Here is a 13,771-nt window from a genome sequence, read left to right on the forward strand (position 1 = left end):
CCACAGCGCTTTGACGGCAGAGTCAAACGAATCAAAGACTAGTTCAAAGAGCTGCATCTGCTCCCAGCGGTTTTCCCATTACAGAGAACGAAGGAAAAACACAAAAAGAAAAAGTTAATGTTGATTTAAAACAGAGGCACTACACGCGAGTTTCGACGTTCACAGTGAACGTCCGGTTATAAATAAATTGTAAATAAACAAAAATTTCACAGCCACACATTTAGCTCCGAACACCTAAATCGGAGCGATAAACAGCCACTTATGTGGTGTAGCAATGCCAGCGCGCTGGAGGTTTATTCCACTTTCAGCCCTTTTACAGTGTTAAACTGACATTTACTGCCCAGTCCACCACAAAGGAATTCTGAGAAACGCACCGCTGGCCTGAAAGGACGGAAGAAGAGAGATTTTCTGCCAGCGCAGACCGAGGCGCCCTCCTCCCGCCCGCTGCGGAGCGTGAGCGCCACCTTGTGGCCTCCCCACGTCTTGCTGCGTCACCCACAGCCCAGTGGATATTAATCATAGGCAGGAGAGTGTAAAATTCAATCGCCTCTCTCCATCCATTTGAAGAGTAACAGTCTGAAGGCCAGCCGTGCCTCGCCCGAGAGAGAGCGCGGGAGAGAAGGAGGAGAAGAGAGAGAGAGAGAGAGAGGGGAATAAATAAATAAAGAAATAAAGAAACCCCCCCCCCCTTTTTCCCTGCACTTCATCAGAGCCTCTTACTTCATAACAAATGGTGTGTCTCCCTGGTGGAGTAGTGCCATCACACACTCGCGCTCTCTCTATTCATGCAATTCCAGCGGCGGAGAGAGAGGTCAGGCAGGGAGCAGGCGGCAGCCGGGCGCCCCCCTCACTCACGCGCTACACCACCTTTTAGGAATTGTTTCTCAATAAGAAATGATCAGACCATTCGTCTGTGCCTGCTTCGTGCACACACCTCCGCTGTTTTTCGTTTGACCTGATCAGAGCAATAAACTAGACTAAGGAACTTCCAATTTGTCACCAGACCCAGAGTCTGGGAGGTTCAGCGACTGATTATATCCCCCCCCACACACACACACACGCACGCACACACACACACACACACACACACACACACAAAGAGGTAAAATTCCTCCCTTCCAAATCTTCCTTGCCTCCACCATCGAGATGCGCCCCCCCGCTGTCGTTTCCAGACTGTTAAATATCTATCTGTCCTGAACACGGAACAGTACGATGAATTAAATGTGTGTCTCCAGTGGTTCACACACACTCACGCTCGTGGTTTCGGATCGGCGGTAAGATGTGTAAGTAAAACTGAGTCAGCTGAGCTATCGGGACATTTTAATGCTAAAGGGGGTTCTGCTAACGCTAAAATAAACACTAATTCCACTCCCATTTGTGGAGGATCTTTACGAAGTTAAAACACATCTCGGACCTGTAAATGATTCAAGCCCTTAATGGAGCATTTGAGTCACCTGCGTTAGCGGGACAGACCTCAAATTGCCTCGAGCGTCCCTTTTCGACTCGCGGTCTTATGCAAAAACGACCCCAGCTTACTGTCTCTCCCGACATGTCCACCTCTTCAATGCAGACCAGGCTAAACGACCGTTAATGTCCACCCGGGACATAAACAAGTCAAACCCACGGCCGTGCGGGTCAAGCAGGTCTCGTTCACTCTGGCCTCAACCTCGAGCCGCAGGCCGGCGGATCCTCGGAAGGCGATGTGCGCGCCTGGTGACACCCGCGTCCGGGACGTGGGGAGAATTTTACACGGCATGGAAATAAATACAGGCCCGCACTGACATGAAGCATATCTTTAAACAAATATATTAATGCATATTAATGAATTAATTCATGAATGAATGGGTTTATTTATAACGCTGTATAATAACCTCATCTTCATAAGTCAGGAATAAAGATAAAGTCACGCACTTATTATTTTTTAAGTTGTTAGGAGTGCAATCGGCCGGCACGTGTCCCGATGTTAATCTGAAGTATATATCAGATCCTACGCGCGCCTGTCTGAGCGCGTGAGAGAGCGCGCGCTGTCCTAAACCCCGGGCGCTTGGAAGCTCAGGCGCACGTCGCGTGTCATGTCCTTCCCGGGGGAGTCGCGAGAGGCTGTTCTCGTCCCGCACGCGCACCGGAGCGACCGCGGGGGCTAAGCTGCGACGCAACTCGCAGCTCTTTTTCATCCTGCCAGGCGCGCGCAGGAAATTTCCGTTTCTCCCCGCGCCTCCGCCAAACGGGGCACTTACACGGACTTGTCTGCGAGCGCAAAGCAGAGCTCGGGGGATTAAAGGAAGAGAGGGGCTCCAGCACGCGTGCCCGCTGCCGTGGTGCAGACGTGCCGCACTCCGCACGTTAATGTCCGCGGCGCTGCACACCCGTTATCTAATCGCCCGCCAGAGAAACCGTTCTCATATAACACGGTTTTACGGCTCTTTACAGGGCGCTCAAACTCCAAAACTGTGAATAAACTAAAAACTAAATCAGTTAAGTAAACGGGAAGACGTCCGTCAAACATTTCTCTTGCTTACCATACAGGCTGGGCGCACTGTTTTAACATTAGAACTACCTTTCCTTCTTCGTACGTTTTCTCACGTAAATGAAATGTATAAATGAATAAAATAACCCGCGTGTGCAGCTGACTAGATGCGCGTGCCCACACTGACACCAGGTGGTGTGAACGAGCCGCTGCACGAGTCCTACAGGCCGTCTGTGGTTGCGGCCGCGCGACGGTTGTCTGACTCTACTGAGCAGTTCTGGAGTGTTGAGGTTCTCTTACGGTTTCTTCTTCTCAGGGTGCGTTTATTAAGAGTTTATTAGACCAGATTTCCATGAAACTGTCACATAAGGTCTATTCTAAAAGTTACCACACAAATAAAACTGAGACTGAACTCAGGTGTGTTCGGATGCAAGAATGCCACTCTGCGTCCATTATGGACACCTGAAAACACACACCAACGTCCTGCCATACGCAACCCTGCAAAAGTCGTCCGCTAAGCCTGGACAGGGGCTCTGAGCAGAGACCAAGGAAAACAATTCACTGAAATAAACAGAAGAACCAAAAGTCACTCATACAGAATAACTATCACACGATCTTTCACAATAAAACATAAAAGACCCGGATGCTTCAGTGTGAGAGTGTACACGTTTATTTTTGGTTCGACGGACTGCAACAGTAATGGCAGGAAATGTTGAATATTTCTCAACTACCAACAGTTTCAGGAGATTGTTCCTGCAGGTCACTACAGTAATTCAGCACTGCGTGAAGGTGTCACAGTGTTCAGATTAACTGGCCATGCACACACGAGGAGAACCGACAGTAATTCTGGAGCACTGGGAGCCAGTTCTGTCTAGGCTACTCGAGGTTAATACGTAGGTATGCAGTCCTGTATACGACCATGCAGACATCTACAAGAGCACTATGTGAGGAACAGTGGTGTGGTGGTGTGGGCTCATCTTCCAGACAGCTAGCTCTCTACGTCTGAACTCCACACAGGCCAACGCCTCGCACGTTTGTGGGATGTTTATCAGCGGAACGTCAATGGAACGAGAGCGCAAACGCAAAAAAAAAAAAAAAAAAAAAACACAAAATAAACAAAAAGAGGAAAATCAGAATTAAAAAAAAAAAAAAAGTCAGTGAGAGGCAGAATGAGGACTGACATCACACGAGAGCAGACGCAAAACCTTGCCCCCTGGTGGCCCAACGGTGCATTAACAGTCCCTGCTGTGTCCACAGGAAGGGGAGTTCGGTTTAAACACAGCACTTTCACACACTAGGAAACATTTCATAAACATCATTCGTCATCAGCTTGATTCGTCATCAGCTGAGAGTGTGACGTGTAGATCTGTATGTAGGTCTGTGTCGCACCTTTTCTTCACAAAACTACAAACCCAATGAAGTAACTACAAAAAACTACGCACTACAAACCAGATGAACAAAGTGCAGTGATGAAGCAAGTCTGAGTTCCTTCCTTCCGTGCTACTGCCAAGACCAGCAAGAAAGGACAAAATCCATCGATATTTTTCTGAGCCACGGACAACCTTTGACCTCCGGGGCCACGTGTTCAGAAAGTACTCATCTGAACATGAAGAATTAAATACATCCTACATCTATGTACAAGTGACCGTGAGGAGAGACAGTGGGGTTTACGCAGAACAAACTAAATATTCTGCCTCACTGCAACGTGTGTGTGTGAGAGTGTAAACATGTGTCCAGGTTTGTACGTGTAAGTGTAAATGTTTGCATGGACGTGTTCGGGAGTCTTCAGCCAGTTGTGATGATGACCAGTACCAGTAGGGGGCGGCGTGGAGCAGGAGGCCAGCTCAGAGAATCTTGCTGCGTTTACTGGCCAGTGAGCCATGCTGAGAACAGACGGGCAAAGAGAAGACGAGTGAGAGTTCAGTCGTCCCCACATCGATCATGCACACACACACACACACACACACACACACCAGATCAAACAAAACACAGGCTGCATTTCACTCAAACTTCAAACACACCTCTAAGGAGTTACTGAACTACCACAACTAACACCAGATGACCCAAGCCACCAGTCTGAACCCTGCACAGTCTTGCCGAGTCCGTCTGGTTCTAAAGACGCCCTGCGAGCCTCCCCCAAGTGGTGCTGCTTGTGCGGGGCCCCTGGGCCCGGCCTGAAGGCCTACCTTGGCCTGCTTATAGAAGTGAGGGGCCAGTTCCACCAGCCAGGCAGACTCCACTGCTGTCACATCCCGCATGAAGTACTTGGAGGTCTGAAGCACCTCGTTGAACACCACCCTGAAATAAACGCAGCCCGTGAGTGCCGAGACTGATCCAAGAACACGCCGCACTGACTCCAAGTCAGTGACCCTGAACTACGCCCGGAAGCTGAACAGGAACGTACTGACAGGAGGTTTTGCGTTCTGCTAATATCAGTGTCAGCGCCTCACTATCGTTCCGTCAGTTATCACTCCCAGCGCGTCATGCACACTGTAGCGGCCGTGTCGTACCATTTTGGAGGTTTTTCCCCATAAAGCACAGAGTTCGGATGGATGTGAAGCTCCCGGTCGTCCCGTAAAGTCCTGTGAAGACACGAGGCGTACATGTTACAGAACATGCATAAAACATGAATAAATAACTAACAGCATAAATGGAACAAATAAACAGAGCAGGGAAAGGTGTGAACACCTGTAGGACCCAGAGTGGTGGAGACGCGCAGCATTAGCAAAGAATCCTGACACGATGCACCTGAGAATCACATCTGGGTCACCTGCCCACAGGAAGAAACAGAGAAACACCATAACACACCAGCAACAAGAGTAAAACACTAACCGTTATGTCTATAAAACCCAGTAACACCAGTAAAGGAGTAACAGTTAGATAATAAAAACACAGCAACACCAGTACAGGTCTTAACTGCAGTGGTTGGCCACACAAAATCTTAGCTGGAGAGAATTGCCTACACACTCCAATAATGTGAAAATCTAGGAGACCATGAGGCCATCTGGGGTGGAAGTGTGTAAACCAGTGTGAACTAAGAACATGTGTAAAGGTGTGGAACCTTCGCTGGAGTTGCGGGGAACTCTGAACTTGTTGAGCATGCGCCGCAGCTGCTCCCGGATGGAGGCAGCACGCACCAGGCCTCTGTAGTTGAGGAAGTGCTCCTGACACCACCGAGAGCTCTTCTGATGCTGAGGGGAAAGACGTGGTCACTCATCAGTGCTTGGGCTAGGGTTTAGTGTGTTGACAGGACAGGTTAGGGTTTAGGGTTAGGGGTAGTGATTTGACAGGACGAGGGTTAGGGTTAGGGTTTAGGGTTGGGGTTAGTGCTTTGACAGGACAGGTTAGGGTTTAGGGTTAGGGGTAGTGATTTGACAGGACGAGGGTTAGGGTTAGGGTTTAGGGTTGGGGTTAGTGCTTTGACAGGACAGGTTAGGGTTTAGGGTTAGGGTTTAGTGCGTTGATAGGACAGGTTAGGGTTTAGGGTTAGGGGTAGTGATTTGACAGGACGAGGGTTAGGGTTAGGGTTTAGGGTTAGAGTTTTGGCAAGATGACAGGGTTACTGGGTTAGGGTAGGTTAGGGATTAGGGTTTAGTGCCTTGACAGGGCAACAGGATCACTGTCAGTCTTCAAAGCGTCTGTGTGATACCAAGTGATGCTGATTGCTTCTAAGTGTAAATAAAACCCCACACGCACAGGATGCTTCAGTCAATAATATGATTTAAGATTTGTTGCATTCTAATTGTCTGATACCGATATATTCTACTTCCTAGTTTTGAAATTCGACATCTCATTTTGAATCTGACAAACTCTGGCAAGTCTAAATTACAACTTTATATCCCTAATTAATACAATTAACACTAAGCGGGTCAAAAGGTCTTTATCTTGACATATCAGTGAAGAACAGAAATGTAAAAATTAGACTTTCACCATGAAGTTGCCCTTTACTAGATCTGTTCCTGCCACTAGATGGCACTGCAGCCTAATCTTCCCACAGCCTTGGTCCAGTGGCCTCCTGGCAGGTTAGGGTTAGGTTAGTTATGGTTTAGGGTTACGGTTAGTATTAAGAATTAGGGTTAGAGTTTAGGGTTAGAGTTTAGGGTTAGAGTTAACGGCATGACTCACCTTCTCAAAGGCCTCGTACACATTGAGCATGGTCAGGTGATCACCCTCCGCCACAGAGAACTTCCTGTGCTCCCGCGCCTGGTGTTATAAACCCACAGCAAGAGTCAGACAGGGTAAGAAACACAAGACACGAGAGAGGTATTACAGTCGAAGAGGAGGAGACTTACGGCAGCCTTCTTCTGATTGGGCAGCGCCACAAAGACATTCTGGATCTGCATCATGGCTGCTATGGTAACAATCTCCTTGGAGCAGCCGAAGTTGCCCGACTCGAGCAGCATTTTGGCAAACATGGGGCTCAGGGGGAACTCTGCCATGTGCACGCCCACGGGCTCCGACAGCCGGCCGTACTGGTCCAGACCTTCAAACAGCACACAGAGTACCACACCAGTACCACACCAGCACACATCAGAGTACCACACCAGTATAGGGTTCTTGGTTTGCCTGCTCTTACCACCGAGGGCATACAGCAGCTCCAGGGCCTGCACTAGAGACTGTGCTGGTGGCGGCTGCAATGACACCACACACACACAGGCGCGCACACACACACACACAGGCGCGCACACACACACACACGGCTTAAACACTGGCCAGCTGGTATTCTTCGCTCTTCCAATGACATTTCTTTTGAACAACATGACATGCTGAGACCTTGGCGATTTGATGCCTTATTCAATGCCTGATCACACACAGATGAGATCTCGGTCGTATTTTCAGTGTTGGTGTTATATGAGCTCTGGGTTTTAAAGCGTGACTCAGCTATAGTTCCACTGGTTTTACTGGACTGGGTGTCCAGCTTTCTGAACATGATGTTAGTGCCAGTGCAGTTGAAAAGGGAACACAGACAGACAGAGGGAGAGTGCAGACAGACGTTGTCTAGGGTACATTACAGAACAGGAAGGAGCGGCTGGATTTATTTAGCAAGACTTATGGATGCACGTTTAACTGATTTAATAAACACAACTGAGGTTTTGTTTTGGGACTCTCCTGCAAACACAGCTCAGATCAACCTTTCTGTTCCCAGTACCTTTAGAGCTCTGTGGGACAGTGTGTCTTCTGTTTGGGTCCCCGAATGTTGATACCTTCCGACTCCACGGGGCCAGTTTTAAGGAAGGTTTAACGTGTTTTTATGCTATACAGCCTTCAAGAGTGATGATCATAGATTTGTTGTGTTTTTGTCTGTTTTAGTTTTAACGTAATGTTCCTTTTGTATTTTATTTATTCATTTATTTATTCTTCTACAGACTTGTGTTAAAAAGCACTATAAAAATAAACTTGATTTGATAACTTGCATTCTGTCTCTCTCCACCTGGTCTAAGACACAGATGGTCCACTTTGATGCTGACCTGAGAACAGTTTATTTTGTGCTTTTATTATGTTTTGCATTGGGCTCTGACTAATGAAACTGGTTCTGGATTAGTGTGAATTTTAATCTGGACAAAACACTTGCAGTTACACTGCTACCTACGGATGGCAGTTACAAAAAGCATTTCACTGCTAGTTATACTCTGTATGACTATGTATGTGACAAATAAACTTTGAGCTTTAAACATCTTGCTTTATCCTAAATGCACACTGAAACACTGTGCAGAACACTCTGGAATGTCAAAGATGTCTCCAATGTCTAGATTTTCACTGCACATAGTACATTTCATCACTTGTCAGAAAGCTCATTCACGTAGTTCAACCCTCCACAAGGGCGGTATCGCATCACGATAATATTCATTGACCGATATAATCGGTCGCTGGCATAGACACTCACAGAGAGAAAGTTGAAGCGGAGGACATTGTCCACACCCAGAGCCTTCAGATGGAGCACGACGGGGGCCAGGTCACAGCGCTGCATCTCTGGCACCGTGGACTCTGGAAGCTTCTCGAAGTCTTCCTCTGAAAGGAGGAAGAACCGGGAGGATGCGTCAGAGAAGCCGTGTGCTGCTTCTGCGAGAAGACCTGTCCAGCTCTGTCGGCTGGAGACGCGAGACCTTCACGAGATGTTCTTCAAAACACAGCAATGCATCAGTACAGGGGAAGGGTCAGAGGGCCCAGGGGAAGGGTCGTGTGGTGGAGTGTGGCGGCTTTCCTCGAGTCTTGCGCTGCACAACATTTTGATTAGGTCATATGACATCTGATGCAGTGCTCTATGGGACCATTTCTGCCACTGAACAGGGTCTAGCCAATCATACGAGTATTTGTTTAGGTTTTTTAAATTCTGATCACTCCTCAAATTCATTTTTCTTACTAAGAGAACTGCTGTACGGATTAATTCCCTTATGACCAAATGCAATCCTTAAAGCTACATTCACACAGCAGGGAAGAAGTGTCCCATATCCGATTTTCTAACCAAATGATTTTTTTTTTTGTTCATAGTGTCTTTTTAATGTGACGTTAATCTGAACAGACCAGGCTCTGGAACTGGCCCACAAATGACACGCTCATATAGAGGTTACTGCACCACCAGAACCCGCCTCCAGCCTCCAGCTAATGCTCCGGGGAATCTGCGCTGGAGGTCCAGGAGACAGAGGTGTTGGAATAAGTCCCTTCTAATGCAAACTGTGCCGAAACATCAACTAAACATTCAACGTCCGTTAGCCAGCCATCACTGACGAGGTCCGTTAGCTCACTGTCGCATTAACCCCATTAATCCCGTAAACTATCCTGTCGCTGAAATCCTCCTTTTCCATCCCTGATGATGGACTGGTGTAAAAGTCACACAAACCGTAATCCTGCTGTTCAAACGCAGTGGCATCGCCGTGGTTGTGTGTCAGATATGCATCGCATTTCAGTACCATGTATGACACTGCTCCAAATCAGAATTAAAAAGTGGACACTTGTATCCAAAGAACAAATGTGTGTCACATATGAAGAAAAAGTTGAGATTTGGGCCACTTTGGTAAAAGTGTATGGGATCTCACAACGTGTGTAAAAGTAGTATGTGTTTGAAGGCCTTAACATGCACCACACATGTGTACAGGAGTTACTGTGATGTCACCTGGTCAGGTGGGCGGTACCTGTGTAAAGGCGGAAGCATTTCCCTGCTCTGATTCGTCCTGCCCTCCCCGCCCTCTGAGAGGCCGACGCCTTCGAGATGGGCGTCACCACCAGTGAATCGATAGCCGTGCGAGAGTCGTAGGCTCGGAGCTTCACAAACGCGCAGTCGATGACGAACACAATGCCGTTGATGGTGATGGAGGTCTCAGCGATGTTTGTGGCTACCACCACCTGAGGGAGGGAGGGAGAGAGAGCGAAAGAGAGAGCACGAATGTGTGCGGGTTTCTTGGCAGGAGCACGTCGGAGGACTCGGCAGTCTGAGGGCTACTTTCACCTAGCATCCCACGTGAGAACCCAAACGTGAATTTGCTGTCTTACGTCACCACTGTTTTATACAGTTGAACCTGATTGTGGGACATTCTGAGTGTATATAAGCCCAAGTAATGACTACAATTTAACACAAAGTATTTACAACATAATCCTAACACAATCCTAACACAATCCTAACGTAATCTCCACATTACTCGTTCAGTAAAGGTTAATAAAAAAGAGTATCACTACACATTAAAATAGATAAATTAATTACTAATTACGTAATTCATCAGTACTTCTAAGGGGGATTATCACAACCTTAATTCTTATATAAGAAATGTTGATAAAGTATTTACACTAAACACACGACCATGAAGGACAAAACATAAAATGCCATATAGAAGCATAAATAAACAGAATAATTACATTAAACTAGAGATATGGGACAGAGAGAACCCATCTTGGCTTGGTGAGGTAATGCTGTTTCACCTTTCGTACAGTAGGAGGAACCCTTTCAAAGACTCTCATCTGCTCACTGTAGGGTAGGCCTGCATACATGGGCAGCACACGCAGGTGCTTCTTAAGGCCGTGGCGTGACAGAGTGCGGGCCTGTTCCTGCAGCATACACACCACGGTCTCTACCTCCTCCTGTGGGCGCGCGCGCACACACACACACACACACACACATCAGCATGCGCGCGCAGACACACACCCACACTCTGTCTCTTTCACTCACACACACACACACACCTGTCCAGTAAGAAATGCCAGAACATCTCCATCGTCTTCGGTTTCGTGAATCTTCAGGACAGTTTCCACGGTAGCCTTCACATAGTCCGGGACAGGGCTACGGAAACAAACACAAAGACCCGTCAGCCCAGGGTCACATGAGGAAAGGCCAAACCCACAGAGCTGCCGGCCCCCACGAGTCCTGATGAATAACCTCTAAACTCTGAACTACACTGTTCATCCAAACATATATACAAGAAAAATGCATCGTCAGGTAAAGTCTGCACGAGTCCTGAACCTCTAAACCAGGGGTAGGTGAAGGGGACACACCTGAGCGTGTAGAAGATGTCCACCGGGAACGTACGGCCCTCCACACTCACGATACCACATGTGTCCTTGTTTGGGTCTCCACTTTCATTCAGATTGAAAAAGTTTTGAAATTTCTGTGAGGGGGAAAAAAGAAACAAAAAACTAAATACCACAATCTATGAAAACACTTTCAGTACCACAAACAAAAGACTCGGATTTAACAAACTTCCTCTCAAATACAACAGAAATGTAAACGCTTCTCGAGTGGGAAGGCCAAGCTACTGGTGTCGTTGTGAACGGACGCAGTTAGAGGTGCAATTTTCCCAGAGCGGCGTGTTCCGTAAAGGTGGGGATGCACACTGGAGCACACGCTAAAGACCCCACCTCCTCGCACGTGGCTCCCCTGACAACCCCTCATCTCCACCCCCACCCCATACTGAAGCTCGGAGTAACCTTGGCATCCAGCGTAGCAGATGCTACAATCACCCTCAGATCTCTCCTCTTCCTTTGAATCTGTGCGTAAGAGAGAGAGAAGGAAATTCAAAACAGATAAAACGGAGATGTGGAGTTCGCGGTTAGAGACGGAGGCCACAAATGAGCAGATAAACACTGCTACGTCAGACGTCGGTGGCGGAGGAACCTTCTTGAGCAGTCCGATGGCGATGTCAGTGTGGAGAGTTCGCTCATGGGCTTCGTCCAGCATCAGCACACTGTGGGGCGGAGACACAGCAGAGCGTCACAGGGCTCAGGAGCCACGCAACACCACGCCAGGGTTTACGCACCTGGAGCGAGCGCCCACCTGTACGCCTGCAGCAGAGGGTCTGCCATCATCTCCCGCGCCAACATCCCGTCCGTGAGGAACTGGAGCAGAGGGCAAAGATCACAGAGGTCACAACGAGAGGTCATAACGATCTCATACACACACACCCTCCATTCCAGAGCATCAGGTCTTCATACCTTTATGCGAGTGGCATGAGGATCTGAACAGTCGTCAAAGCGGATGCTGTAGCCCACCTCATGTCCAAGATGAGCACCTCGCTCCTCTGCTACCCGGTTAGCCACCTGGCACACACACACACACACACACACACACACAAGCTCAGAGGTAGAGGACAAAACTAGCAGGTCTACAGCCCCGACCATCAATCCACACACACACACACACAGCATAAATGATGATGAGCACGACACTGAAGGGTCCGTACTGAGGTAGCTGCCACACGCCGAGGCTGAGTCACACCGATCACCTTCCCCTCCGCAGCCCAGCCTGCCTCCAGCAGATACTACCACACACACAGAGAGAGAGAGAGAGAGAGAGAGAGAGAGAGAGAGAGAGAGAGAGAGAGAAAACTTAGAGGTGCTACTTCAATCCGAAAGTGCTCCATTACAGGCCAACAGAACTTTGAACACTTCCGTTATGCCATCAGACAAACCAGGGAGGCTTTACTGAGATTATAAGGCAGCTAGAACAGACACGGTTATGATCTTAATCACACACACACACACACACACACACACACACACTCACTCACTCACTCACTCACAGTCTAACGTAGAGCTCTAAAGGTGTGTCAGTCCGGGACGTACCTGGGGAATCTGAGTGCTCTTCCCACATCCGGTCTCCCCGACAATCACGACGGTTTGATAGCTTTCCACGAGGTACAGGATGTTGTTTCTGTGCTGTGTGCAGAAGAGGCAACGCGGTCAAAGTGGCCCTGCGCGAGCAGCGCACCCGTGGAAGGACTGCGCGTGGCCGGCGGTACCTTAAACACGGGCAGCTTCTGCCGCTGCTTCTCTACCGACAGCGCCGCGTGAGGGTTGTGCACGACGGCGCTCGCCGCGGTCTCCGTGGGCAGCTCGCGCTCCTCGGACACCCCGGGCGCCTCGGACCCTGCGGTGCAAATCAAACCGCGTCCACACGGAACGCACGCGCGTTAGGCGACACGGCACGGACGCAGCGCCTACGAGCACACCGGTGCCGAGGACGGCGTGACGGGGTCAATTACGGGGCCCGTACGCACGGTCATCGGACCGGCTGTCCGCGCGGGTCGGGATCAAGGAGCACTGCGGTAGGCGAGAACGTCAAGCGCGTCGCTCCGGTTCATGGTACCGCGTGCTGACTGTTCCCACACACGCTTGGACTTTACGTGAAGGCGAACGTGCGCTACGAGCAGCGGAAAGTCTCGCGTCTTACCGGGTTTCCAAAATTTCATCGTGGAGCGGGGCGCCGCCATCTTGTGCAACTACGTCATCTTGACTTGGCGAAACTTTAGCGGGCGCGTCACTCTGTGCGCGAGGGGGCGACAGCGCGCGCGCGGACCGGAAATGAACTCGCGCGGTGCTCAGAGCCGCAGCGTGAAGCATGAAGACCGCAGGCGTCCGGCTGAAGAAGAGAAGACTCGGGAGCGTTTAGGTTGCTTTTATTGCGCACAGTTCCGCCCACGCTGGGGTGCGTACACGACAGCGACTGCGTCTGCCACCTCATGGAGGTCCAGTAAACCAAAGCCTGCAGTCTTAGCTGTACAACACTTGTCACAGGTGTGTAATAAAGGTACAAAAGATCACCAAACGTGCAGCTGATCAGAATGACGTCTCCCTCTGTTGATTAATAAGACTGCAGCATCACAGGTCTAGAAATATCAGGGTGTATAAAGCATTATGGACACACCAGAGCAGGGATGCCTTCCTGATGCAGTCAGCATGACAGCCAGAGGCAGGAGGAGGAATTTGACTTCATATGTTAAAAAAGAAATCAAGGCTTTAACTAGAGAACAAGTGAACGAGTTTATTCACGATTGTTGAATGATTAAGTCTGTAATCGCCGAGACCGGCCCCACGTCTCCC

At 49.1% G+C, this 13,771-nt stretch overlaps 1 protein-coding gene across 1 annotated transcript; it reads right to left on the bottom strand.

The window, feature by feature from the left end:
- Window positions 1–3,119: 3,119 nt before the first annotated feature.
- Window positions 3,120–13,594, bottom strand: zgc:158828 (probable ATP-dependent RNA helicase DHX35). Its single transcript, XM_035522361.1, has 21 exons — window positions 13,122–13,594; window positions 12,691–12,818; window positions 12,515–12,607; window positions 12,133–12,210; window positions 11,885–11,989; window positions 11,727–11,788; window positions 11,568–11,637; window positions 11,381–11,440; window positions 10,949–11,061; window positions 10,640–10,736; window positions 10,379–10,537; window positions 9,598–9,808; window positions 8,352–8,476; window positions 7,044–7,098; window positions 6,760–6,950; window positions 6,593–6,670; window positions 5,529–5,658; window positions 5,156–5,237; window positions 4,978–5,049; window positions 4,654–4,765; window positions 3,120–4,350 (listed from the first exon to the last, which is right to left on the bottom strand). The coding sequence occupies exons 1-21, from the start codon at window positions 13,159–13,161 to the stop codon at window positions 4,312–4,314; spliced, it is 2,100 nt and encodes a 699-aa protein (XP_035378254.1). The 5' UTR covers window positions 13,162–13,594; the 3' UTR covers window positions 3,120–4,311.
- Between the last annotated feature and the right edge of the window lie 177 nt (window positions 13,595–13,771).

The sequence above is a fragment of the Electrophorus electricus genome, chromosome 24 (genome assembly GCF_013358815.1).
Source record: "Electrophorus electricus isolate fEleEle1 chromosome 24, fEleEle1.pri, whole genome shotgun sequence".
NCBI classification, from domain to species: Eukaryota; Metazoa; Chordata; class Actinopteri; order Gymnotiformes; family Gymnotidae; genus Electrophorus; species Electrophorus electricus.

Excerpts from the sequence above, each read along its gene's own strand:
- zgc:158828 (XM_035522361.1), bottom strand. The coding sequence starts at position 13,161 with ATGGCGGCGCCCCGCTCCACGATGAAATTTTGGAAACCCG. Across the intron at positions 8,477-9,597 it reads ATGCTTCCGCCTTTACACAG|AGGAAGACTTCGAGAAGCTT; the intron begins GTACCGCCCACC and ends TCCTCCTTTCAG. Across the intron at positions 7,099-8,351 it reads TCCGCTTCAACTTTCTCTCT|CCGCCACCAGCACAGTCTCT; the intron begins GTGAGTGTCTAT and ends GTGTCATTGCAG.